Source organism: Marmota marmota, unplaced genomic scaffold (assembly GCF_001458135.2).
Source record: "Marmota marmota marmota unplaced genomic scaffold, marMar, whole genome shotgun sequence".
NCBI classification, from domain to species: Eukaryota; Metazoa; Chordata; class Mammalia; order Rodentia; family Sciuridae; genus Marmota; species Marmota marmota.
In genome coordinates, this window is record NW_026000037.1 from 46,523,240 (window position 1) to 46,549,387 (window position 26,148).

Consider the following 26,148-nt stretch of genomic DNA (forward strand, 5'->3'; position numbering starts at 1 on the left):
GGTTAAGTGTTCAGCCTTGAGCAGGGAGTTGAGTGTTCAGCCTTGAGCAGGGGGGCGAAGCACTCAGCCTTGAGCGGGGGCTTGGGCGTTTGGGCTTGAAGCAAACAGGTGATAAAGAACCAGACAGAGAGTTTGAGAGGCCAGGTCATCCTGCAGCTAACTTTGTTTGGCATGCCCTGCAGACAGCTTACTCAGCCTGTCCTGCACCTAGCACATGTAACTTGTGTTAAAGGCAAAAATAATAATAATGAGATGCACACTGCAAAAATATGAGCACATGAGGGAAGCAATGTTTCCTAATACACAAAGTAAAAGAAGAAAGTATTACCACGAAAGTGAAATATAATTAATTTTAATAGTGTTATGTTATCCTTTTATTTAAAAGACAAAATGCTAACTGGCGACCTCACCATCGTGAGAATCCATTTTACTAGGCTTTTAGCATTACGAAGCACAACTCCAAAGCTTTGGTCCTAGCAGAAACCAGTCTCCCATTGCAGTTAACTAGCCTGTTGCCTCTTTAAAGGGAGGTTTATAAACCCATTCAAAGGGTAATAACACGTTGCCTTCCTTCAGGGAAACTTTCATCCTGATGAAGTTCTAGCACATCCCCAAAGTAAATAATCCAAGTTCCACAGAACTGAGTGCAAAAAGCAGGCCTGGATTTTTGATGACAAACTCCAGCCCGAGGAGCTTCCTGATAGTACCCCACAGCAGTCAGAATTAGGGCACTGGTCCCTAACTTCCCCAGATGGGGAAGAAAGGCTATAGGAGGCCACCCAGGAGGTAAGACACACTGGCCTTCCCTTCTGCCCCTTTTACTGGTATTTTTATAGTTAAACATGTGGTTTGTCTCTTTGTAGGTTATGCCACTCTTTTACAGATCTCCTTTTACAGTCCTATTATGCTTTTAGATATTTTCCACTTGCGGGTAAAGGAAAAACAAGCAGCCATGTTACCTATTACAGAGTGAATAGCCTGCATCTAAAATGATTGGGATCAGAAGTGTTCACTTCACATTTTTTTCAGATTTTGAAATATTTGCATATATATAAATTAAATATCTTGAGGACAGTGCCCAGTCTAAACAAAATTCACTTTTGTTTCATTAACACAGCTTGAAAGTAACTTTAAACAATATTTTTAATAATTGTGTGCATGAAACAAAGTTGATATATATAGAACCACCCAAGTCAGGAGTAGGATTTTTCATTTGTGTCATGTGGGCCCTCAAAAAGTTTCAGATCTTGAAGCATTTTATATTTCAGACTTTGGGATAAGGAATGTCCACCTGAAGCCCCTGACGCTTGTGGGAAATGTTTGGGTTGGGAAGAGATGGGGTGCCCTGTGGATTCTCATATTTCTTGGGTTACTTTATCATCACCTCCTGGATACTTTCACTCTCATTACCTCCAACAAGTTTTCCAAGTTGGAATTCAGGAGCACATATCTTTAGGAAGTGTTCTCAAGGGCTGTGAGAACAAAGCTTTCCATGATGAAGAAAGCTCTGGAAATGTTGGCTTCTAAATTCCCTGTGGAGGTTCACAACATATACCCATGTGTTGAAGGCTCTACCTGTGAATGACATTAAACAGGATTCCTTGTCACATCAATTAGCATTGATGTTAAATCAACTAGCATTTACCCAAACACCATCTCCTTCCGGTCTAGGCACTCATTCCTTCACATCTGTTGGGCTGTCCTTGGTACAGATTCTTCTTACAAGTGCTTGCCCTTTGATTTTTCCTTGCTTTCCGCACCTTGCAGATTTAGAGGATAGTCAATGAGACCAGGGCAACAATCACAGGTGTAGGTTTTATGCCATGGCTCTGTGCTGACTGATACCATAACCAGAAGCCACCTGTCATTATTTATATTTGTACTTAAATTAATTGAAACTGGTTGACTTGCGATTTAGACTTAGAATTTTTCAACTTTATGATAGCATACTTGTCCAATCATTCTGCTTTTTGCCTTCAATACAGTATTCGATAAATTGCATGAGATACTCACTGCTTTATTACAAAATAGGCTTTGTGTCTGGTTCTTCTGTCAACTGTAGGCTAATATAAATGATCTGAGCACATTTAAGATAGGCTACGATGTTCAGTAGTTTAGGCGTGTTAAATGCATTTTCAATTCATGGTATTTTCAACTTACAATGGATTTATCAAGACACCCCCCCACTGTAAGTCAATGACCATCAATATTTAATATTGAATAAAATTAAAAACCCAGTTCCTCAGTTGCACCAGCCATATTTCAAGTGCTCAAATCAATATGTGGCTGGTGTCTACCATATTAGCCAGAACAGATACAGAACATTTCCATTATCACAGAAATTTCTGTAGAATAACATAATAAACCTTGCAAGCCACAGAAGGAATTCTCTCAGCCTTCTCATTTCATCTTTTTCATCCCCCTGTGAGACTGTGAGAGCAGTGAAATCAAGGAGAGGGTGTTGTCACCTCTGAACCCAAGCTCCTAATCGGAGGCCCTGCAGGGAGGGCTGCTCACAAAATATTTGCTGGAAGATATGAATGTTCCCTTCTCTTTGCTCCTGTGGCATGTACCCACTTCTATCACAACACTTTAGCATACTTTTCCCCACCCCCCAAAAAGTCTTTAGTGTTTATTGATTTTAAAAAGTAATACAGAATAACTAAAAGATGATCAAAAAAATCAACCCATAATAATCCCACCTGTACATGACCACTCAGCATTTTGGAGTATACTATCTCCATTAATTTGTTTAACAAAGAGATGTTTTGTTGTTTATTGATGTATATTTTGCATGCAATAAAATTCAATATTTTCATATGATATATGTAAAATGATTCATGTTATCACCTCTATAATTGACACAAAGTAGTTTCATCACCTCGGAAAGGTCCCCTCCTGCTCCTTTGTAGTTTTACCTCTCTCCCCACCCACCTCTGTCACTGGTAAGAGTTCTGTTCCTGTACTTTCAACTTTATAAGAACACAGTAAGTAGGGTTTGAATTTTGTGTTGTTGTTGTTGTCTGCATACTGGGGATCAAAACCAAGACCTCTACCACTGAGCTATACCTCCAGCCTTTGTTTTTTGTTTTTGTTTTGTTTTTTAGTTTGGCTTCTGTCATTTAGCATAATGCTTTTAAGATTCATCCATGTCAGTCATTTTTATTGCTCAATTGTATTCTATTATATGGATATACCACAATCTGTTTATCTAGTCTATGGTTGATACACTTTTTGGGTTGTTTCTTACTTTGTCAGTTAAATAAATAGAGCTGTTTAAAATATTTTTACAGTGTGTGTGTGTGTACCCACACAGTATTATCTTTTCTCTTGGGAAAACTCCTAGTAATTGGATTATTAGTCAGACTATATACACTAAGTGTACGTTGAATTTTATAAACCGAGTTTCACATTTTTGTCTTCTCACCAGCAGTTTGAAAGTTACCGTTGCTCCAACATCTTTACCAGCATTTTGTATTTTCCTTTTTATTTCCTAGTTAAGCCTTCTAATGAATATGTAATAGCATTTCACTGTGGTTTTAATTTGCATTTTCCTTATGATTAATGATGCTGAGCATCTTTTTGTGTGCTTATTTGTTGTCAACACCCCCACTTGTGAAGTTGTGTTTGACTCCTTTGCTCATTTTTAAATTGGGTTGTCTGCTTTCTTACTATTGGGTTGTAAAAATTCTTTATATATTCCAGATACTGGTACTTTGTCAGAATTGTTCTCTACAAATATTTTCTCTCACTTATAGCTTGTGTTCATTTCCTTAATGATGTTTCTTGAAGAGCAATTTTTTTTTTAATATTTATTTTGTAGTTTTCAGCGGACACAACATCTTTGTTTGTATGTGGTGCTGAGGATCGAACCCAGGCCGCACGCATGCCAGGCCAGCGCGCTACCGCTTGAGCCACATCCCCAGCCCTTGAAGAGCAATTTTTAACTAAAGAATTAAGAGTCTAAGTTCCTGTCATATGCTAAACTTTGGCCCTGGAGATACAACAAGGTCTAAGATTTTAGTAATTTTTTGTATTTTTCCTTTTTATTTTTTGACAAAATTTGGATCTTGTGGTTTCTGACCTACTTTTCTACCATCTTATCATTCATATTTTCACATGTTAAATATCATTTGAAAACATCTGTAATATGTACTACAAAGTACTCACATGGCTTTATCTTAACTTATATAACCACCCCTCTCTATATTTTGGCATGTTTATGTTGATTCCCCTCAAACAAAAAAGAGTCCCACAATTCAGGAGGCTGAGGCAGGAGGATCACAAGTTCAGCAACTTAGCAAGACCCTATCTCAAAATAAAATAAAATTTAAAAAGAACTGGGGTTGTAGCTCAGTGGTAGTGCACTGCTGGGTTCAATCTCCAGTACCAGCACCAAAAAAAAAAAAAAAAAAACTGAAGAGAAAGAAACACAAAATTACACTCCAGAAACCTCTGTACACATCTCCAATTATTTTCTAAGTACAAACGCTTATAATTACCAAGACTGAAACAAAGGCACGGCACTTGCTTATAATCATCTCTTCAGAAGAACCACAGATGTCTTGAAGCAAAGATCTTGTCTTGCCCCGATTGTCATGCCAGCATATAACAAAGAGCCTGTCACATTGTAGGTGCACTGTACTTACTGGAGGAACGTATAGAAAGAAAAAGAATTCACCAAAACACCCTCTGCCCTTCCTCCTGTGAAAGAAAATGAGAGCTTCCTGCCTTCTGTAGCTATCTACTAGCCTTCCCAGATGAAGGAAAGAGGAGCATTTTCTTCAAAGAGAAAACTTGCCAAGCAGATGCAGGCTGCCAAAGAGCTGGGTGACAAGCCCTGTTGCTGCTCAGCAATGCCCTTAAGGGGCCCCACCCCCTCCCCGTATAAAGCTGGGGTGCTGTGGGGCAGACGCAGTTGGCACTTGGCCTCCAGAGCACCAGCAAGGCACTGGCAAGAGCTATGGCAAACGAAATGCAAGAAGTACAAGTTCTGCTGTCCCCGCTGAAAGGGGGGCATCCTCCTGCAGGTAGGCCCCCACCTGTCTGTTCTGCAGCTGCTGCAGCTGCTGCCCCCTCCCATCAATGCTCAACTGGAGCACCCCAGGAGATCAGAAGTTCTCAATCCACCCACTATTGCTTTCACTTCCTGCCACCTGATTTCCTCCTATGCTTTTGATCCTCCTTAGCTTGTGCATAAAACCACCTGGTGATTTGTCAGGCCCCCCATTGAATCAAAACCTACAAATCTAGGGAAGTATAAGGCATTCTGTGGTACTCATGGACAGGAATAGTTAAGGAAGGTGAACCTTCCCAGCTATAGGTTAACTGTGACCCATCCACACCTGGATGATTTACTACTATGGAAACTTTGCTCCTTAGAGGTTACAGTTCTCAGACTCAGTCTCCCCAAGATGCCTGTGCCTCATCTGACTGCATACCCAGACAAACCAGCTTCCACACACAGGACAGCAACCACATCTTTCCCTCCTCAGGCTTTAGGGCTGGGAAGTGTTAGCAGGGATGTACTTTGCCTGTCAACAAGCTGAGAAGCACTTTTTAATAAGCACACAAGGATTGAGAGTGGAGGGTGCTAACTGGAAAAGGTAGCTATCAAGGTGTTTTGCAAAGTACCCACAGTTGTCTTGTTTTTGTTTTTTTTTTAACTTATGCTATTTATATCAACATCCTGGAATATAGAAAATGGTTTTATTGTACTTAACCATATGTTCATATAGATTGGCTGGGATGTACAGGTCTATTTTTAGTTGTTTTTTTGTTCTTTCAGCTCCTTAAGAAAGACCTTAAAAGCTTGGTCACTTTGTGATTGCTTTCTCTATTTTCAAAATTTAGTTATTGGTATAATTCTTTGGTACCTCCAAGCCCAGGTTATTTCAATTATCTTTGCTGCAGAGGGTGATGGTAGGTATAACCTTTGCAAAGAATCCAAATCAGACACAGGTTAGGGGGGGTGGCACATGTCTGTAATCCCAGCCACCTAGGAGGCTAAGGCAAAAGGAGTGCAAGTTCAAAGCCAGTTTTAGCAACTTAGTGAGACCCTGTCTCAAAATAAAAAATAAAAAAGGGCTAAGGATGTGGTTCAGTAGTTATGCAGTTATGGGTTCAATCCCCAGTACAAAAAAAAAAAAAAATCAAACGCAGTTTTAGCATGTTCTGGTGGGCAGCCCAACTGGAAAGTCAAAATCCTTGTTCTGGGCTTCCAATACTAGACACCATGCCCTGATCTCCTTTGGCAGACTACTGCCATTTTATATTTGTAATTGAATTTAGCAATATTTAACATTACGTTTAAAGGTAATGATGCTAACTAATGGTCCAGGAACTATATATGCAAATTATTGGAAGAGAAACTCATTACATAGATAACAACAAAAAATAAAGAGACCCCCATTCTCTTCTTGCCACTTCCACCTTATAAAAATGGTTCAGCTGAAACCTGATTTGCTAAACTACATTTATGCACAAAGAACATAGAGATAAACTTAACTAAAGGAAAGTTTGAATGAAACCACCGGGAACTTTCTGTCCCCACCACTAATGATTGCTAATTACTCTGTATACATTGCACACCATGACTCCATCAAGCATGTCACAATGCCTCTGGCATGACAATTAATTATTATGAACTGTGACACTACAGATAAGAGGTTTTGGATAATTAGAATAGAGATGAAGGCAGACTTTTGCTTCCCCACTGAGCACAAGAGAACAAAGAAGCCTCATCCTTCAGCTGGTCTCTCACTATGTATTTTAAATCTAAACCGGTTTGCGATAGTGCAAAATTTTATTTATGGAACAAAAATAATTAGGTGCCAAAATTCCATTAAATCTTCACCTGATTTTTTTAAGCAGGAAGTCAGCACGATACGATGAGAAAGGTATATCAGGGCTTTTGGAATCAGACCTGAGTTCAAACTTTGCTTTCATTCCACACCTCTGAGTCTCCATGTTCTCATCTCCGAAAGAGAGGTAATAAACAACATCAATTTGATAGGATTGGCGTGATGATTAAAAGAGTTTATGTAAAGTACCTGGCACAAGAAGATTGACCCCTTTGAAATGGAGGCTTAGTAAAACACATTGCAGTCAGCAGAAATGATCATTCCCAATTTCAAAACAGCCTGATGTCAAAGCTGCATTAGGCGCTCCTGCAGTAGTCAGGAAGAAAGAAATAGCAGTGGAACAGATCCTCGTGGCTGTCCCATCATAGTTAAAAATGAAGCCACTCAGAAGTCAGCCAGCTGTAACTCTCCCACCTACATGTGGAGTGCCTACCAGTTTATCTTTCATGTATATGAATATAATATATTGCAGCTCTGTTAGCCCTGGTTATACATTTATGCTGTGAAACAGACTACATTAAACTTGAGGTGGCCTGGGTTGCAGGAAGCATGCTTTGAATTTCCAGCTTTTTTGATTTGCCTCGCTCTTAGTTTTATAAGCACCCCATTATAAGAACAGCAGTACCAAAAATATGTGAGTTGGAGGTAGCCATGGGAAGCCAGATACATGATGAATAGAAAGAATAGCAGTCGGTGAGTTTGTCCTATATTCACTACACTTTTTAATTTGATTTAAGCCAAATGAATCAGAGCTATCAGAAGGATCTCCAATGAATCTCTAGAGTAAAGTTTTCTAGTTCATTAAAGAAAGCAGAAAGTTTGGAGGCAGGGGGTACCATCCAGTGTGAAACTAATGCAGAACCTGGGGAATGACCATACTGCCTAAGGACTGGTATCATTTTCTAAAAACAAGCAAACAAAAGTCTTGATTCTCTCTATTCCATCTGCTCAACTTGTAGACGTTGGAGAGGCACAGATCTGTGAGGTTAGAAGAGAGGGGTTACAAGCCCCACTGCCCCAAACATCACAGGGAAGAGAGGTCTGATGGCTGCAGTGAGACTATTGCCATTTGCTCAAAGCTAATGTTGCACCCAGCACAGCACAGCAACTGCCAGACATGCGGTGGATGATGTTTCACAGAGGATCAAACAAAATCAGCAAGATTGAGTAACTTGACCAAAGCCACACAGCTGGAGGGCAGTGAAGCTAGGATTGGAAAATAAACCAGGCCTCATGCCAAATTCCTCTTGCTCTAAAGTTCTCTCTCTTTGCTCACAGCCTTCTCTTGAGGGTTTTTGGGGCCTTGATTGGCAACCAAAAATTTGCTGATGAATCAAATGTGAATGCAAAGTAAACATTTTGCAAACATCTACCTTTCAATTAAAATCTGCAAATGAAAGTTCTCAGTCCCAAGACAGAGTTTGCATAGCCTTTGTGTCATTCCACTTTTTTGCATACATTCATCATGGATTAGTGAAGGAAAAGCCTAATTTTTCTTACAGGCTTGTTCTGAGCTTAGCTACTATCAAAAACTGTGCAAAATTGGAAAATTATTATATAGAATTTAAAACTGCAAGGTCTAATTTCAAAAGTTATAAACTGCCAAATCTACCATGAAAGTACAATTCTTACACAGAGATGGGAAAGAAAAACTTGAATATACCCAAGTGAATTTAGGGTGTCCTAATGAAATCATCTAAAAGAGTAACTCTCCTACCTTTTTTTGCCTTTAGTTCATTTTAGCTTGGGAAAGAACATAAAGTCTTACCTTAAGTATTTATATTCACATCTGTACTTAAATCATGGTAAAATGTTCAGTCAATTTCATATTTTACCTTGCCCAATTCTAGTTGGTCTTCCATAAATGTTCAAAAGACAATGTAGTCTCAAAAATGGAGTCACAAAAATGATGACAAATTTAAACGAATTGATTTGGATACAGTGAGACCTTGAAAAAATCCCTTGAGTCGGACTTATCTGGTGTATGTGAATTGGACCAGCATGTGATGGTGTGGGATTGTAAATGCTGGTTCATCCTGATCTGGGGAGACCAGTGTGACCAGTGTTCCCAGAAGAGCTTTGAAGATGACCTTCCCACAAACTAGCTCCACCTGGTTCCATTGCCCCTTGTAGAGAGGGCCTCAACCTGTATTTCAGTGCATCCATCCTCAGTGTGGGGATATGGTCTGCTGTTTCCTTCTTCTGTACATGTGTGACAAGGGAGATTCCCTCCCAGAATAAGGTAGGTATAGGAACTGTGTTCTAGAAATCCAAGGTCTGGTTTTCTAATGCTCTTAAATCATTAAGTTAGCACTCACAACTCTGTAACAGAGGATTCAAAGACTGCTGAATAGGAGGAGGAATCTGTTGGGGAGAATTTTTAATTCCTCCCCTCAAGTGTCTATTTTATTGTTCTTAAGAATGAAGAACTCTCTGGTTTGTGTTTCCTTAATGTCTTTTGATATTTATTTCTCTAAGTGCCCTGTGTTGTTTCTGAAGGAAGGCACGTGATAGATTTTATTTTATAGGTAGATGGGAAAAGTTTGAATCATTATAAAGATTTTATAATAAAAATTATCTAGTTTGACTTCTGCCAAATTCTCCAGAATTCTCCGAAGGTGTTCATGACAGAGGACATCTTGCCCTCACTTTAATACACTGAGGGGCAAGAAATCCATTATTATACTAGGTGATATCTTTCACACTGAATAACACAAACAGTTACCTATAGCCAGACCCTATCTTTTTGGCACTTTCATTATTTGGTCTTCATTCACCCCTCTGGAACAACACAAAGTAATCTAAGTAACAATAACTACTAATTATTAAGTGCCTACCATGTACCAGGTGCTTACATCACCTCTATTCTCTAGAGCTGTCAGTATTATTCCCTTTTGAGAGATACCGAAACTGAGCCTAAGCAGAGTTTTAAATATTTCACTCAAGGTCACTGCATTCGTTGGTTTTTCATTACTGTTATGAAATACATGAGACAGGCTAACTTTATAAATGAAAGAGTTTCATTTAACTCACAGTTCTGGTAATTCAAGAGCTTGACCAGGATTAGCTCTGCTGTGGAGAGGACCTTATGGTAGGTGTCAGGAGCAAATGTAAGAGGGAGAAATCACATCACCAAACTGCAAGTAAGAGAAACTGGGATGTCTTCCAAGTGCACCCTCTCAGTGAACCTAAGGACACCCACTGGGTCCTACCTCCTAAAGATATCACCTCCAAATATTGCACACCAAGGACCAAACACTCAGCAAGTAGACCCTTAGGACAAACTCAAACCATATATCCAAGCCATAGCAGTCACATAGCTTGGGAGTAGAGCTGTCTAACACTACATGACATTTCCTCACCAGGAAACTACTCTTCAGCCCCAACATGGCAGCCCTTTTGATCTTTGGAGATGATAACCTAAGCTCCCTTGAGCCTTTGCTTCTTCAGGAGTGATTTTACTGGATTCCCTAGTTCCTTGTGTGACACAGTTCCCTTCACTTTGGCCCATCTCCTCTGAAGACCCTCAGACCATCAATGTCTTTCCAACTGAATGAGTTTCAAACAAACTCAGTATTACAAAGGCCTTCTCATTCTGAGCTTCTGCTTATTTTAACATAATAATTTTGCTTCTATCATTGGTGATAATTATCAGTCCAGGCAGAAGAAAATGTGTAGAAACAATAGCATCAGGGAAAACAAAAGGAACGCTAACAAGAAAATCATTACAGCGCACCATATTTGAAAACCACTTGTCACGGGAAGAATGGAAAGCACTGTTGGGGGAGTACTGAAACCTGAGCCCAGACCTCTGATTTGATTCTTGCTGGCAGAATAGACAATGGAGCAGTGAAGGAGCTGAGGCACCCCCTTGGTATACTTCACCCTCTGGTTTACTTCACCTGTGCTCCAGGCTGTTCAGAAAATGTTTCCATGTAATCTCACTTCTGTTGCTGATGACTTTGTATGTTTCTTTTTAAATTTTTTATTTTTGTATTCTTAAATAAAAAAATTTAAAGCAGATTTTTCTTTTCCAAAATGAATCTAACATTATAAAATTCTACAAAGGGGCTTATATAATCATTTTTTTTTTTTGTAAAATATGGCAATTTAAGTGATTAAGTAGAGTTTATTCCGTGAATACAAGTATGGGTCAATAGTAAGATATTCATTGATATAACAACTACATTAAGGGGAAAACTCATACGATCATATCCATGAATTCTGAAAGGCATTTGAGAAAATTCAAGATCTAGTCCTTATTTTAGGTCCAATAAAATAATAATAAAAGTATAGTTTCTGCTGAGCACCTATAATCCCAGCAGCTCAGGAGGCTGAGGTAGGAGGATTTCGGGTTCAAAGCCAGCCTCAGCAACAACAAGGTGCTAAGCAACTCAGTGAGACTCTGTCTCTAAATAAAATACAAAATAGGACTGGGGATGTAACTCAGTGGTTGAGTGTCTCTGAGTTCAATCCCTGGTACCAAAAAGAAAAGATACTTCCTTAACATCTTGACATATATTTACACAGGGAAAGAGAGTATGAGCCACCAAAGTACACAATATGTTTAAAGAGAAAACATTAAAAGCAATCCCATAAAAATTAAAAAGGCAATTTGGGAATGTAATTCAGTTGCAGAGCACTTGCCAAGTGTGTACAAGGCTCTAGGTTTGATCACCAGCACTGGAAAAAAAGGTAGTGGGTGAAGGCAAAGATATCCACCATTGTCACTATTTAATATTATTCTAAAGGAGGCAATATTATCCTTTGCAGACTATATAATTTTTAAAAATCCGAACAACCTGAAAGAACCTACAAAAAAACTATAATGAGCAATAAGAGACTTCAGAAAATCCTGTGTATAAAATCAAAAACTTTAAAATAATAGCAATCTGTTGGAGTAATAATGGAAGAATAGACCTCCATTTATAATAGCAGCAATAAGAATAAAATGAATAAAAGAATAAAATGCTTAGACAATGGACCTAATAATAAACAAGTCACTGAGGAACTCAGGAGAGGATGTGAACAATGGGAAAAAAAATATTATGTTCTTAAACAGAGAGCTACCAGAAATGTAATATGAATTTTCCCTTTAAAAAAAATATATCATCAAGATTATTTATAGAGAATGGACAAACTATTTCTAAAATTCTTATGAAAAATAAGTAAGAATAACTAATAAAATTCTTCAAAGGAAATGTAACAAGAAGGGATTAACAGTTAAGTAGTGAGATACAAACTGGTGCATCCTCCAAGATGGACAATTTGGCAAGATTTAGCAAAATTTCCAAATGCACATATTCCTCAGAGCTATCTGGATCACTTCTCAGAATTTATCCCACTGGTAAAATTGTGCTGATGCAGAAGTATGTGTATAGAAGGATAGTCACCACAGTATTCTAGTGACAACAATGGATTAGAAACATAAGTCCAACATTCCCAAACTGGCTAAGTAAACACAGAACGTTCATATAATGGGATTTTTAAAAAAACATGTGTTAAAAGGAAAGATACTCAAGGACTGGGGATGTAGTTCAGTGGTAGAGCACTTCCCTAGCATGCACGAGGGCTTGGGTTTGATCCTTAGTAACTCAAGGAAAAAACTGGACACACAGATAAAGATATATTAATGGTTATTTATGCTCAAGTGGAAAAAAATGAAGAGGATGCAGAACAAGGTGTGTCTTATGCTACCATTTTTTAAAAAAAATAATGCATAAAATATCTGTGGATAAAGACATAAGAAACTTGCAACATGAGTAGTATCTAGGGAGATGATCTGGGAGGTTGGGAAATAATGGTAAGAGGGAGATCACAGACCTTTTCATGACTTTTGAATTGTATCTTCTATATGTATTACATAACCAAAAATAATTAAATAATAATTTCTAAATAACAATGATGAAGTCAAATAACTAGGGCATTGAGAAATAGGAGAGGTTCTCTTTATTTTTCACTTTATTGGAACTAGTCACAGAAAATTGCCCATGTGGCATTTCCATAAAAAGAATTAACAAGTTCAAACAAATCAATGTCCATTTAGCTATTTCTCATTTGAGCTTGTCAGATTTTAGATGTACAAATTTCCTGGGAACTGAGAAAAGTATTTGCTTTGACTTGCAATCTGAAATGGGTTGTTCATTTCCAAAAGTTGATTCCATTCGAAATTGTTAAACACTTGAATTGCTGTTAGGTCATCTGTAGCCTAATTAACACTAATTGATCTCTTGAATGGCAGGATTATTAATGCAGTTTAATTACTCATTAGAACCTCTGAATGAGGCCAATGTGGAGGTTTGGGGTCTGGGCTGGAAGGTGGGTATTCAGTGGAATTTTAAGCACCTCTGTTGAATTAAATGCCTGTGAGCACTGTGAGTTCTGACTTTTGGCACATCCCTCAGAATCTGACTTTTGAAAGCTTTGGTTGAAAAAAAAAATGCAAGCCATGCAAAAGCTTTAATCTCATAGGAAAACCAAGGGTCACATTGTATTGTTAGTTGCTATCACAAAGAATGTAATTGGTTTGATAACAAGAAAAAATGTTTTTCAGTGAAATGCCTAAAGGAGTATATTGTTATTCTCCTCCCCAAAACTAAGGTGTAACCTTCTGCTTTTTCAACCTCAGTTCCACTTCTCTGAGCATAAACAAGCAGACCTCAGCCCTTCCTCTGCCCCCACCTTTTATCCCCAGAAAATATTTTTTTCTTTTTATTTTGTTGTTTTATATGAAAATTTATAACTTTAAAAAATAAGTTCAAAAATATTTTCAAGTATAAATCCATACCTTGAATAACAAAGCTGTTCTAACTTTCGTGTTGATTCTTGTTTATAGTCAAAGCTGGAAGGATGCGAATTCCCAAAAAACAAGAAATGGGTGTCTTGGAGAGACATACCAAAAAAACAGGATTGGAGAAAACAAGGTAGGGGTTGTTAATTTCTTCTGCCTCCAGAAGTAGTTTTAGGGCAATCCTCTATGCACTTGAAGGCATCCAGTTAAAGTAGGGTGGGTGTCATGATTGATGGTGTCTTGGGCAGTAGGGTGGCTACCAAATGAAGACTCTCTTCTGGGCTCCCTGAATGACCCACCACCCATCCTCCTCCTCTCAGCAGCCAGCCCAGCTACCTCCTACTGACTTTTTAAGGTGTCCAAGCCTGACACACACATCCCTTTACCCTATTTTCAGATTAGCCTTTAAAATATCACTAGGCTGGCCTATTTTCATAGCATGCTTTCTACTGAAGCAAATCTCCTGAATTAAAAATAAATGGCTATTTTTGTTTTGAATTCACCTCTCAATTATTTAAGCAACTAATGGCCACTATATCTGGCATAGCTGGAAGGCATATAGATTCTGAGGCTTGTCTCCCCTGACTTTTTCTACCTTGACCTTGACACAATACACTATTCCCAGAACCCAGCGGAGAGGGGTGGGCTAAATCCCAAAGCACAATCAGCCCAACCACTCTACATCTTGTTAAGGAAAATGAGTACATTTCAAAAAGAAATAAATTGGTTCCTCCAAGTATCTCAGTGATGGGTGCTTCAGAGACTTAATTTTAAAATGGTTTCTATAGATCAGTTGATGAGTGATTCAAACGGAGTTAATGGAATGATGTTCAAGGCACTGCCCTTCATAACAGAAAGAGAATATGGAGGAAGCATACTGTATTTCTTTGGCTGTTTTCATATAAATTTGTTTTTAAATCACTTTTCAAGGTTTTTCCCCCTAATTTATAGGAAGGAATTATTTTAGGATCTCTGCCACAGTAGAATGAAATACTGATTTGCCCCCATTAACAACAAGCCATTTGTTTTCTTGATATCAGAAAATAACCATCATCTGAGGAAAGTGAAGCCCTAAGTTCTTAAAACTGTGGAGGGAAGCATGCTCATTATTTATCTTCTAACCCAACATCTAGGACAGGTCCTAGAATAGTGAGTGCCTGCTGTAAATGATACCAGACAGTTGTTGAATCACAAGCTAGTTGACTTAGGGAGCCTATTCTGTTTCTAAGGCCTGATTCAAGCATAAGCCTTGTTTATTGTGACACTAGTTCTCATGCCTGAGCCAGGATCTCAAGCACTGAAGAAGCTGGGCTTGGAAATGACCTTTAGCAGGCAACCAGTGGAAAGGTCTTTTCTCTGCACCTCAGAAAATGGAAACTTAGTATTAATTCTAACATCAGTTAAACAATTGAGGCAGAGGAATTGGTTAGTGAGTAATAAAGTAGTGATTGTTACCTTTTAAAAAATTCATTTATTTTCTAGTAGTCATTGAAAGATGGGAATTGGATTACTACAGACTTAAACAGCAAGAGGACTTTCTATGTTGCCCTAATTACCATGGACAGATTCTGGTTATGGGAGGCTTATAGAATGGGGGAAGCATTTTAAAGAAAAATAAGGGACTCTTAGGAATATGAACTGGCTAGGCCTCCTCCCAGGTGCCTTGGAGGGAGCCTGTATATTGATAGACCCAGATTCATCAGCTGCATTTGCTCCCCATAAATCCCTTCTGCTATTCATATCTCCTACACAGGCATGTACACCAGATAGGAGAGTCCCATTTTCACAGACAAACACTTTTCCTACATCTTCTTGTAGAATAGCTTTTTAAATTATCATTATTGTTTTTAGTTGTTGATGGACCTTTACTTAATTTATTTATATGCGGTGCTGAAAATCGAAACCAGTACCTCACACATGCTAGGCATGCATTCTGCCACTGAGCTACAATACCAGCCCAAGAATAGCTTTGTTTTAAATATTTTTAAAATATATTTTATTCATTTATTTATATGCAGTGCTGAGAACCGAACCCATTGCCTTACACATGCTAGGCAAGTGCTCTACCGCTGAGCCACAATCCCAGTCCCCCAGATCAGCTTTATTCTTTTTTTATAAATATAGAAAATAAATTAAGAACCATCAGTGTCCATTTTCTAATAACTTCTAGTAACCAACACAAGTTATCCAGATGAGCAAACACAGACTTCCCTTCCAGACATTGTGCTGCAGACTCAGCCTTGATTGAAACCCTCCCACAAAATAACTTGGCCTGAGAGAAAGAAGCCAGACACAGAAGAGTATGTGCTAAAGATGGTTCATTTTATGACACACAAAAACAGCCAGAACTAATCTCTGGGGCTGTAAGTCAAGGTAGGCATTATCCTTAGGGGCAGTTGGTTTGACTAGTGTTTATAGTCTGTTAATATTCACCAGGCTATATACTTACAACATGTGCATTTTCTGTGTGCATATTATATTTGAATGAAAAGCTAACAAACAATTATAATATTAACTTGGACCACAAAGTTTATTGCAGCACATGGGTATACAGAGGCAGAATGTGTGTCTTCTAGATGTTGCCAAGTCAAACAAATAGCCATCCATATAAATCATTTAGCTCTTCAGTGCGAAAATTTTAAGTCCTGATTGAAGTTTCCTTTCATCTTCACAGTGCCATTACAAATGTTGCCAAAATACAGACGCTGGCAGCCCTGAATGACACACTGGACAAGGTGAGTGTGCATAAGGTGAACCACGTGATACTCCACCTTGGTATTTGCCCAACGTGAGCCAGCAGGTGACCACTGAGGTTTTTCCCCGCCTAGTGGTTTGATGTTCTTGTGGGGAAAAAAATCTCCTCTTTGTGAGAGGAACATAAAATGGTTAGAGTGAGAAAAGCTATTTCTCCCAAATTCCTAAATAAAACATTTTTAAAAATAAGGAAATAAAGTGAAAATCATGAAACTGAATGTGCAACACTTTCTCACACCAAATATTTCTGGAAAACATTGGCATGTTTTTATAAAAGATAGCCCGTGTATTGGGAATTCAGGAGTTTTTGATCTTCCTCCAATCTCGGCATCCCCCCTCGGAAATATTTGACTTGAGGGACAGGTGGGTAATGAAGGGTTACATGGTTTAGGGCTGGAGGAAGGCTGAGTACCAGCTGAGTATATCCAGTAAAGTCTGTTAATAAAAACAGTTGACCACTACTATTTTTACTTCTATATCCTGAATTTCTTCAAAGTAGCTCAGAAAAAGCTCACCAGGTAGATAGCAATTTGGTTTGTTGGATTCAACTGTTTGTTCCTAAATGTCATCAGTAAGCTTAGTGGGGGCCTTTATTCTACGTCTAAGAGGCAGGTACATTATATTCAAGGTAATAAAGGACTATTCTTTCTGCTACTACACTTTAATTGAACGGACAGGACAGGGTAGCTTCTGTAGAAGAAAGACTTGCTGTTGTAGGGAAGTTGGAAACTTTCCCTCACATTTCTGAGGTTTGATCACGTAGTCTGAAATAAATCAGTACAGGCAGATTAACAGAGAAAATGTTATATACAATTATGTACAATGTTATAGCATGCATAGGGGCATCACGGGAGGAGAAAGTGAGTATCCAAGACCCCAGTGAGGCTTAGAAACTCATGCACCTGCTGCATAGGGAAAAGGGAGTTGGAAATGTGGGCAATTTCAAATGAGAATAAATAATTTTTAGGGGAGATGAATGGGCCTGAAAAATGGAGGACAGCTTATAACAAAGTCTTTCAGGGCTCTGGATGTGGCATGAGCTCTAATCTTCCTTCCTGCAATATGCATCAATCTCCACTGGATGATAAGACATCTGGGGAAGGGATTCACAACTGAGAACTTTCTGGAAGATCAATGCTATAGAAAGATAGGGGAGCCTCGGAGAAACCTTCTTCCTGAATTAGCTATTTTCTAGATTCCTTGAGTCTGAGAAAACAGCATGCCAGAGTTCCATCGAGATATTTATTGTTTTGCCAAAATCAGGGGATAGAAACTGTGCACTTAGCCTCTGGGGTCTCCATTTGGTGCCATTGGCCACTCACTGTCAGCTCAGCCTTGAACAGGTTACTTATCCTGTGCCTCAGATTCCTCCTTAGTAAAGTAGGGGTAAAAAAAGAGCATACAGCTTGCAAGTTTGTTGTGTAGAATAAGTGAGTTCACACACATGAATCTTTTAGAAGAGTGCTAGGCACAGAGTAAGCTCTGCACCCTCTGTTAGGATTAGTAGCACTAGTTTTATGGCAGTGAAATGAAAAAGAATGTCTAAAATACATGATGTCACAGGTCAGATTATATAGAGCAAGATTTTGATGCTGAGCTATAGCCATAGCGTTCTAACATGAGAGGGCTTTATTCTCCCAATCAGAGATGCAGGGAGGCCATAGGTAATTCTGCTACCTGGCGTCAGAAGCAGGGCTGATGGAGGATGCCCTGCTAGAGTAACAAAAGCTGCATGCAACTGCATCTCATTCTCATGCTCCTGAACCTCATCCTTAGGGTATCAGAATGTCTCCTGGCCTACAATATAAGGCAGAGTCTATATTGTACTTTTATAGACACTTATGCTCATGTCTATGACATAGAGGGTTCTTTCTCTTTCCATAAAAAGTATCACTGCTGGCCCAGGCATGGTGGTGCATGTCTATAAACCCAGTGATTCTAGAGTCAGGAAAGATTAGACAGCAGGATGACAAGTTCAAAGCCAGCCTTAGCAAGGTCGTAAGCAATTTAGCAAGAACCTGTCTCATTAAAAAAAAAAAAAAAACAAAGTAAAAAGCTCTAGAGATGTAGCTCAGCAGTAAAGCAGCTATAGGTTCAGTCCACAGTACTTAAAAAAAAAAAAGTATTACTTCTTTGTTTCAAAGATGGAAGGCAGGAGAATCACAAGTTCAAGTCAACCTAGGCAACTTAGCAAGACACCATATCAAAAATAAAAATAGCTGGGGATGTAGCTGGGTGGTAGAGTGCTCACCTAGCACGTGCAAGGCCCTGGGGTCAGTCCCCACCACTGAAAGGAAAGATGAAAAGAAAATCCTCTCCCCCAGATAATAATAATAACCAAATTGTATTTAGAGAACAATGAGATGGTATGCTATTAAAAATGCTTTTAAAGCAACTATACTTATTTTAAAAATCCAAACTTGACCACCCAGCTCAGTGCTAACTGGAGCAGGATGGTAGCTCAAATTGTGCAGATCTCTGGTTAGGAGAGCAGGTCTGGCATCAGCCACAACCTGCTTGATTCCTGTGCTGGCTCTGTCACTGACATCAGTGTGACCTTGGGCAAATGGAATGTGATTAATACTATCTACTTCATAGGAATATTATGAGAATAAAAGGAAGTCATATAATACATGCAAAGTAAGTACTTCATACAGTCAGCCCTCAGTAAGTTGGCTTCTATTCCCAGGCATGCATCTAGCCTTCCATCACTTGGAGTCCCAGGCACAGGATAAGGAACAAACATGTGGAACAAAAATAAGTTCCAAGAGTATCATAAGTGACTGGCTCTAATGTGGAAGTGGGTGTGCTAAGTAAAGAAAGAAAAATCTCCCCCTGAATCCATAATTCAGCCTGAAGCTTAGTAGGATTTCATAATACAACTCCTTCAACCTGGGGTTGAGATGGGCTGACCACGAGATCTGCTGAGATCAGTGGTTGTCAGGGTCTGGGGTTGAGGAAGGGACCAGCTACAAAGGAGGGAGAGAATTTTGGGAGGTGATGGAATAGTCCTGCGTGTGGTGGTGGTCATGGATTGTATGCACTTATCAAAATTCATAAAGTGGTATATTAGTATGGGTAAATATTGTGAGTAAATTATGCCTTGATTTTTAAAACTGAAAAAAATACTACCTAAACTATATTGGCTGATACAAAAATATAAAAGATATAAAAGATAAGGAGATAGAAATATAGATCTAAATCTTTTGATGGATTTCACCTGCATGATAGTGCTTTCCTCCTATAATATATATAATCATGGAGACCTAACAATATAAATTGGCCAGAAGAAATATAAGAGCAGAATTGAGGATACCTGAATTTATTAACATTCATTTACATCCTCAGCTACAATTATGTCTAGTCCCAAGCAACCATGTTATTCCTTATTTCTATTTTAAGAATGTAAGAGTCTAAAACAACCCCTATCCATAAGATCGCATCAATCATTCAGTTATGACAAGAAATCTCTACCTGTACTCTATTCATCTCTGAATATCTTACTTTCAAATCAACTTAAGGTTTAGGAGATTTGGGAGATTTAAAGTAATCCCCAAAGGGCTGGAATTCTACAAATCTAAGAGGGGAACAGCCTAAACTTCCTTCCCACAATTTTCCCACCGCACCTTCCACATAAGACTTTTTTCTTCCATCCAGCCACACTTCTTCCCTCCCCACCTCTCCAACCACCCATTCCCCACCTCTCTATCCCTAAACCATGAGAGATTCAGGTCCCCCACTGGCTGACCACATGGTGTGATATTCCTACAGAAAAGGGGTTCTGGAACCTGAAATCTCCCTGGTCTGAAAAATCTGGGAGACCTAGTCTTAAACTAAGTTGTACTACTTAGAGCTACTCCTTAGAAGTTATTTAACCTTTTAGATGTCATGTGTCTCCTCTGAGATATATTTGCTCATTTGCTTTTAAAAACAAAAGAAAAGAAAGAAAAAAATTAGGGCTAGAAGTGAAAGAGAATGATACTGTCAAATATATTAATTCTCTGGACAGTCATTGAAATTAAATTTGGCAATAGCTGTGTCGCTTCTAAGCACGTAAAAGTATCCAGTCAAAACCTTAGTAATGGAGGGGGGGTTATAGCATGGAGGTGGAAGTTTGGTAAAAGTTTGGGTTACTTTTTTCAAGTTGCCAGACTTTGAGTCACCACCCCAAAGTCAGTGAGAGGCATGTGAAATGGGATCCTGGGGGAGAGAAAACCATCAAAGACATCTGCAAATTTAAAAAGGTTCTTCTTGTTCTGTAGATTAACATCACCGTAGGAGTATCCTTGAATTTCATTGACATGAGCTGAATGTTTTGTTTTAAGCACTTTGCTTAACAGAGTGTGGAAATTTAAGTGCCAACATTGGAGTTGGAAGTTAACACCCTGGAAAGATGAATGGGAGAGCGGCAGTCTGCTCCTACTACCCAATGTCAGGCTCTAAAACAAAACCTGCTGCTGATTTTCTTACATCTAGAATTTCCTTCACAGCTCCAGTCATAAAGACCTTCATCACACTTCCTTTGCTTTTTGTGCAAAACTAAAAATATGGGCTCTGAGGTCACAGCTCCCCACGATGAAGGTAAATTCTCAACATGGGAGTTTCTCTTGATCTGCTTTTCAAGTTCAATATGTTGCCCCTGTGATGAAGCCACAGCAAGGCAGAGTCCTCACACATACAGAGCCCTGGGATTCTTCCTCTCCTGGGAAGAATCTTGCCCTAATGAATCAAACAAGAAACACCTTTCATTCTGCAAACACTATCATTTTACAAAGGCTAATGAAAGAAAATTCCAGTTAATTTGCCAGTCTAAACCAAGCCAGCTGGTTGTAGGTTGTACTCCGGAAAATGAAGTCTACTTATGTCTAACTCAGACTTGAAAACAAAACCTTCCTATCTCCATTGATACTAAATCTACAGAAAAGATTTATGCTTTCAGGGACTGAACATTTTATTTACAGTTTCATCAATTTTGATGTAAGATGCTTTATGGATAAATATAAATATAATGGATAAATATACAGACTCTCTACCCACAGCACAAAAGCCTTCTACATTAGGATATCCCTGGTGGATAGGGTCAAGGAATGAAAAAGAGAATTTGAATCTCCTGTTATATTTTCAAGAGTTGTTGTAAAACTTTCTTATTGGATCCCCAAAACCTCTACGCTTGTGACTTAATAATTATGAGCATCTTCTCTCCACCCTCCCACCCTCTCTCACACTTTCCCTCTCTCTTACTTATTTGTGTGTGTGAGAGAGAGAGATTGAACCCAGAGTGCTCTTCATCCCCAGCCCTTTCATTTTATTTTGAGACAGGATCTCATTGAATTGCCCAAGCTGGCCTCAAACTTTCCTCCTCCTTCCTCCTGGGACTACAGACATGCACCACCATGCCCTACCTATAGGCAGTTTCTCTAAGACTATTATCTTTAGCAAAATTATTTCCACTTCTTAATTCTTTTGATTTTTACTTTTTTCCAAAAACTTTTCCAAACCAATTCACAGATGGCCAACAGGCCCCAAAGGCTGCCGGTCATCCAGTCATTCTAACCTGTGGTACTGCCCTTCTGAGAAGCAGTTGAGTTAAGCAATGCTTCTAGAACTTCAGTTAAATGCCTTCATTAAAATATAATCCTTAACTCTCATGCACCACTGATGGAAATATAAAAATGGTGCCAACACTGAGGATCATACATTTAATAAAACTGGATTGCCATAGGAGCCAACATTTCCACTTCTAGGAATACAATTAAAAGCTGAAAGTAGGGACTTGAACAGATATTTGCATACCAGTGCTTATAGCAGTATTACTTGCAATAACCAAAAAGTGGAAACAACCCCCCAAGTTTCTGTGGATGGTGAATGGATAAATATACAGACAACTGAAATATTATTCAGCCTTTTAAAAGAAGGAAATTTGCATACATACTTTAACATGGATGAATCTTGAAGATATTTTATGCTAAGGAAAATAAGTCAGAAACAAAAAGGAAGTTGCCAGGGACTTGGGACAGGAAGTTGTTTAATGGGTACCAATCTGGGATGATAAAAAGGTTCTGGAGATGGATGGTGGTGATGGTGGCACAATAATGTGAATGTATTTAATGCCACCAAACTGTCCATACACTTTAAAGAATGGTTCGAATGGTCAATTTTATGTTGTATTTTACTACAATTTTTTTTTGCAGGGGAACAGGTCCAAGAGATTGAACTCAGGGCACTCAAGCCACATCCCCAGCCCTATATTGTATTTTATTTAGAGGCAGTGTCTCACCAAGCTACTTAGTGCCTAGTTTTTTGCTGAGGCTGGCTTTGAACTCGCAATCCTCCTGCCTCAGCCTCCCGAGTACTGGGATTGCAGGCATGCACCACTGCACCTGGCTTACAATTTTTTTAATTTAATTTTTTTTTGTACCAGAAATTGAACCCAGGAGCATTTAACCACTGAGCCACATCCCCACCCCTTTTTATTTTTTTATCTTGAGTCAGGGTCTTGATAAGTTGCTGAGGCCGGCTTTGAACTTGTGATCCTCCTACCTTAGCCTCTTGAGCCACTAGGATTACAGGAATGGCTACCGTGCCCAATCAATAATTTTTTTAAATGACCAAAAATAGTGTAACCTGTAAACTGTAGAGATCATCTTGGAGATTGCCAAATAACAAGACTGAATTAAGCAGCAAGTGGGTTATAACACACTCTCCTCCCTTCTCCTTTCCTTTCATACTTTCACCTATCATCTTTCGTACCTAAAGAACAGCAATTGACATGTGGCTTTATCCCTTTCAGCCCCAACTTGTCTTGCCCCACCTCATCTTGGCTAATTGCCCAGATCTCTGTTATATGAAGCTGTTTGCTTCTTTCTCACCCCTCTTTTACCTTACATTTGACCTTAATTGTCAAACTGTTCTTCCTACCTGGAATCTCTTGAAAGTGAGTTAAAGCTAAGCTGAAATAACCTAGTTTGAGACTAAAGACACCCAGTCTGGAAGCACACTACTGAAGTCGATGACTTCTTAAATCTCCTTTCATTCTAATGTTAAAAGAAATACAAAACAAACACTCTGCCCTTACCACGCTGTAAAATGCATGTCTTGTGCACTGACGATAACTCATCTGACAAAAAAGTAAAAAGTTCCCAACGCTTTTTCAGACTCTGAAGCAACATTTGTGACTAATACCTCAATTACTGTATTCCAATCTGCTAGAATGTCAGCAGGGACCATCCTTGGGCTTAATTATTATACAACTTGTACCTGCTCATGGTAAAAGAAAAATAAATAGAAAAATACTGATAAGACAAATAAAAAAACTGAGTTGCCCATGATTCTATCCCCTTAGCAGTAACCATTATTAACAATTCAGTGTATATTCTTCCAGTATAGTTAATTTTTTAAGACCAAGAAGAAAGGCCTTCTTAGAGTCAAGTTTCACATAAAAGGGACATCTGTGGGCCTATAGCTTGGGCAGGGATATTTGAGATGAGATGTAAGACACATGTGTTTTTCCTGGCTTAGACGAGCCCAAACAAACCATAAACAATGTGATGCTTGAGGTCAGGAACAGTTTATCTCCCCCTTTTATTTAATTATAGTGTCAAGGAAAATGCATCTAAGCTCTATGGTTATAAGTTAAATTCCTAGCAAGCTGATGCACCCCTTCCTTGCTGGCTAAAGCGATGTCCTTAAAGTACTTGTTTTAGTCAGCTTTTTTGCTGCTGTGACCAGAAGACACGACCAGAACAATCATAGAGGAGGAAAAGTTTATTTAGGGGCTCACAGTTTCAGAGGTCTCAGTCAATAGACAGCCAGCTCCATTCTTCTGGACTCAAAGTGAGGCAGAACATCATGGCAGAAGAGTATGGCAAAGGGAAGCCGCTCACATGCTGATCAGAAAGCAGGGAGACTCTACTTGGCAGATACAAAATATATACCCCAAAGGCACGCCCCCAATGACCCACCTCCCCCAGCCACACCCTACCTGCCTTCACTCACCACTCAATTAATCCTATCAGGGGATTAATTCACTAATTGAGTTAAGACTCATAATATAATCATTTCTCCTCTAAACCATCTTGCCTTATCGCACACATGAGCTTTTGGGGAATACCTGACATCCAAACTATAACAGCACTTTTATGTTGTATTGATGGACTTGGAAACCCAAAACTGGAATGGACCCAAAAGATTACTGGGTCCAAATTCTCCTCCTAGGAAAACTACCGGTGAGGTGCATAGCAGCTCTGGGTATCCTTCCCATTTTAGGTTGTCCTTAATGTGAATTCCAAAAGGTCTCTTTGTTTTATAGGAAATTCTGTTTTATAGGAAATTCTTCATGTTGTCAGAATGTCTCAGTCTGTGTTAATTTGAATCCATTTAAGCCTGTTTCCTCATAGATGTCTTCCATGGAGATGACTAATAAGGACTTTGGTTACCTGAATCTAGTATGTCATTCCTTGATCTTCTCTTCACGAAGCAGTTTAGAATGGACTACATGGAATGGCCAAAGTCATGCCATTTTTAACCTTATAAACAGCAATTTCACATGCTTTGACCTAATAAATAACCATAACTCTTCTTAACTTCTTTCATAGACTCTTTATTTCTGATTTTTTTGATAATAGAACCCCCTGCCAGGACCTTTTCCAATATTCTGGTAGCCTTCTTATAATACTAACCCATATATAAAAGCTAGTGTCCAAATAATTGTTAATATTACAGAGCACCAATGCAAATATAATTAATCATTTCTAATTTTTAAACTGTTACTTCAAGACATAAATATAAGTGCACATGTATTATATATTCTCACATATCATATATTTTATAATTTTAAAAATTCAAGACAAGTTAAAGAGGGAAAAACCACTTTAACATGTTTCCATGGATCCAGGGTGGAAATGGTATGGAAAAAAAGAAGTATCATATAACAAATCAACAAAACTGTGAAATTCCCAACCAGCTTGTATTGCTTTCTATGACTTTAATATTTCATGACCAAAAATGTCTAATATGATTTTTTTTCTTCCCTTCTCATCTTTAGCTCAACCATAAATTTCCAGCCACAGTGCACATGGCACATCAAAAACCCACACCTGCTCTGGTGAAGGTCACTCCACTGAAAAAGATCTACATTATTCAGCAGCCTCGGAAATGTTAAGCTAGGACGTGGGACGTAAAATACAGCCACCTGGCCACCTGCCGCCAGCATGAAACAGCTTAGGAAAAAAGGACCAAAATTGTCCATAGGCCTAGTGCACTTGCTTGGTAAAGAAAATAAGTTTTGTATCTTTCCTTTTGACTTTAGATAATAAAGCATCCAAAACTAGAAATCTGATGCATTCTTTTGACTCTTTTTGGTGCATGTCAGGATCCCATGGATATTTACACATATAATTCCATAGAGTAAGTAAAGAATCCAGAACACCCAACTATTCCACTCCACTGCCACTGCCCTGGGTCAGTGCTGTCCTCCTGGTGGCTAATCCCAAGTTGTTCCAACCACACTGAGTTTTCCTTGCAAGCAAAGTCTAGTGTGGAGCACTCTGAGCTTTGCAAGGGCCAATGTTTTATGTAAACTTAGGTGTGACTCTTAATCTGTATGTCTTAGGATGTTCAAATTGTCACTTGAGGTAAAATGTCTTTTCCCTTTTTCAAGGTCCCCACATAAATACAGTTTGTTTTTAAGATTTAGTAAGGAAAAATGAAAAAAGTTAAATTGATTATAAACATATATTCTTC

At 38.7% G+C, this 26,148-nt stretch overlaps 1 protein-coding gene across 1 annotated transcript; it reads left to right on the forward strand.

Moving 5' to 3' along the window:
• The first annotated feature begins 4,879 nt into the window (after window positions 1–4,879).
• Dapl1 (death associated protein like 1) lies at window positions 4,880–25,739 on the forward strand. Its single transcript, XM_015478967.2, has 4 exons — window positions 4,880–5,030; window positions 13,699–13,786; window positions 16,328–16,388; window positions 25,451–25,739. The coding sequence occupies exons 1-4, from the start codon at window positions 4,964–4,966 to the stop codon at window positions 25,565–25,567; spliced, it is 333 nt and encodes a 110-aa protein (XP_015334453.1). The 5' UTR covers window positions 4,880–4,963; the 3' UTR covers window positions 25,568–25,739.
• The last annotated feature ends 409 nt before the right edge of the window (window positions 25,740–26,148 follow it).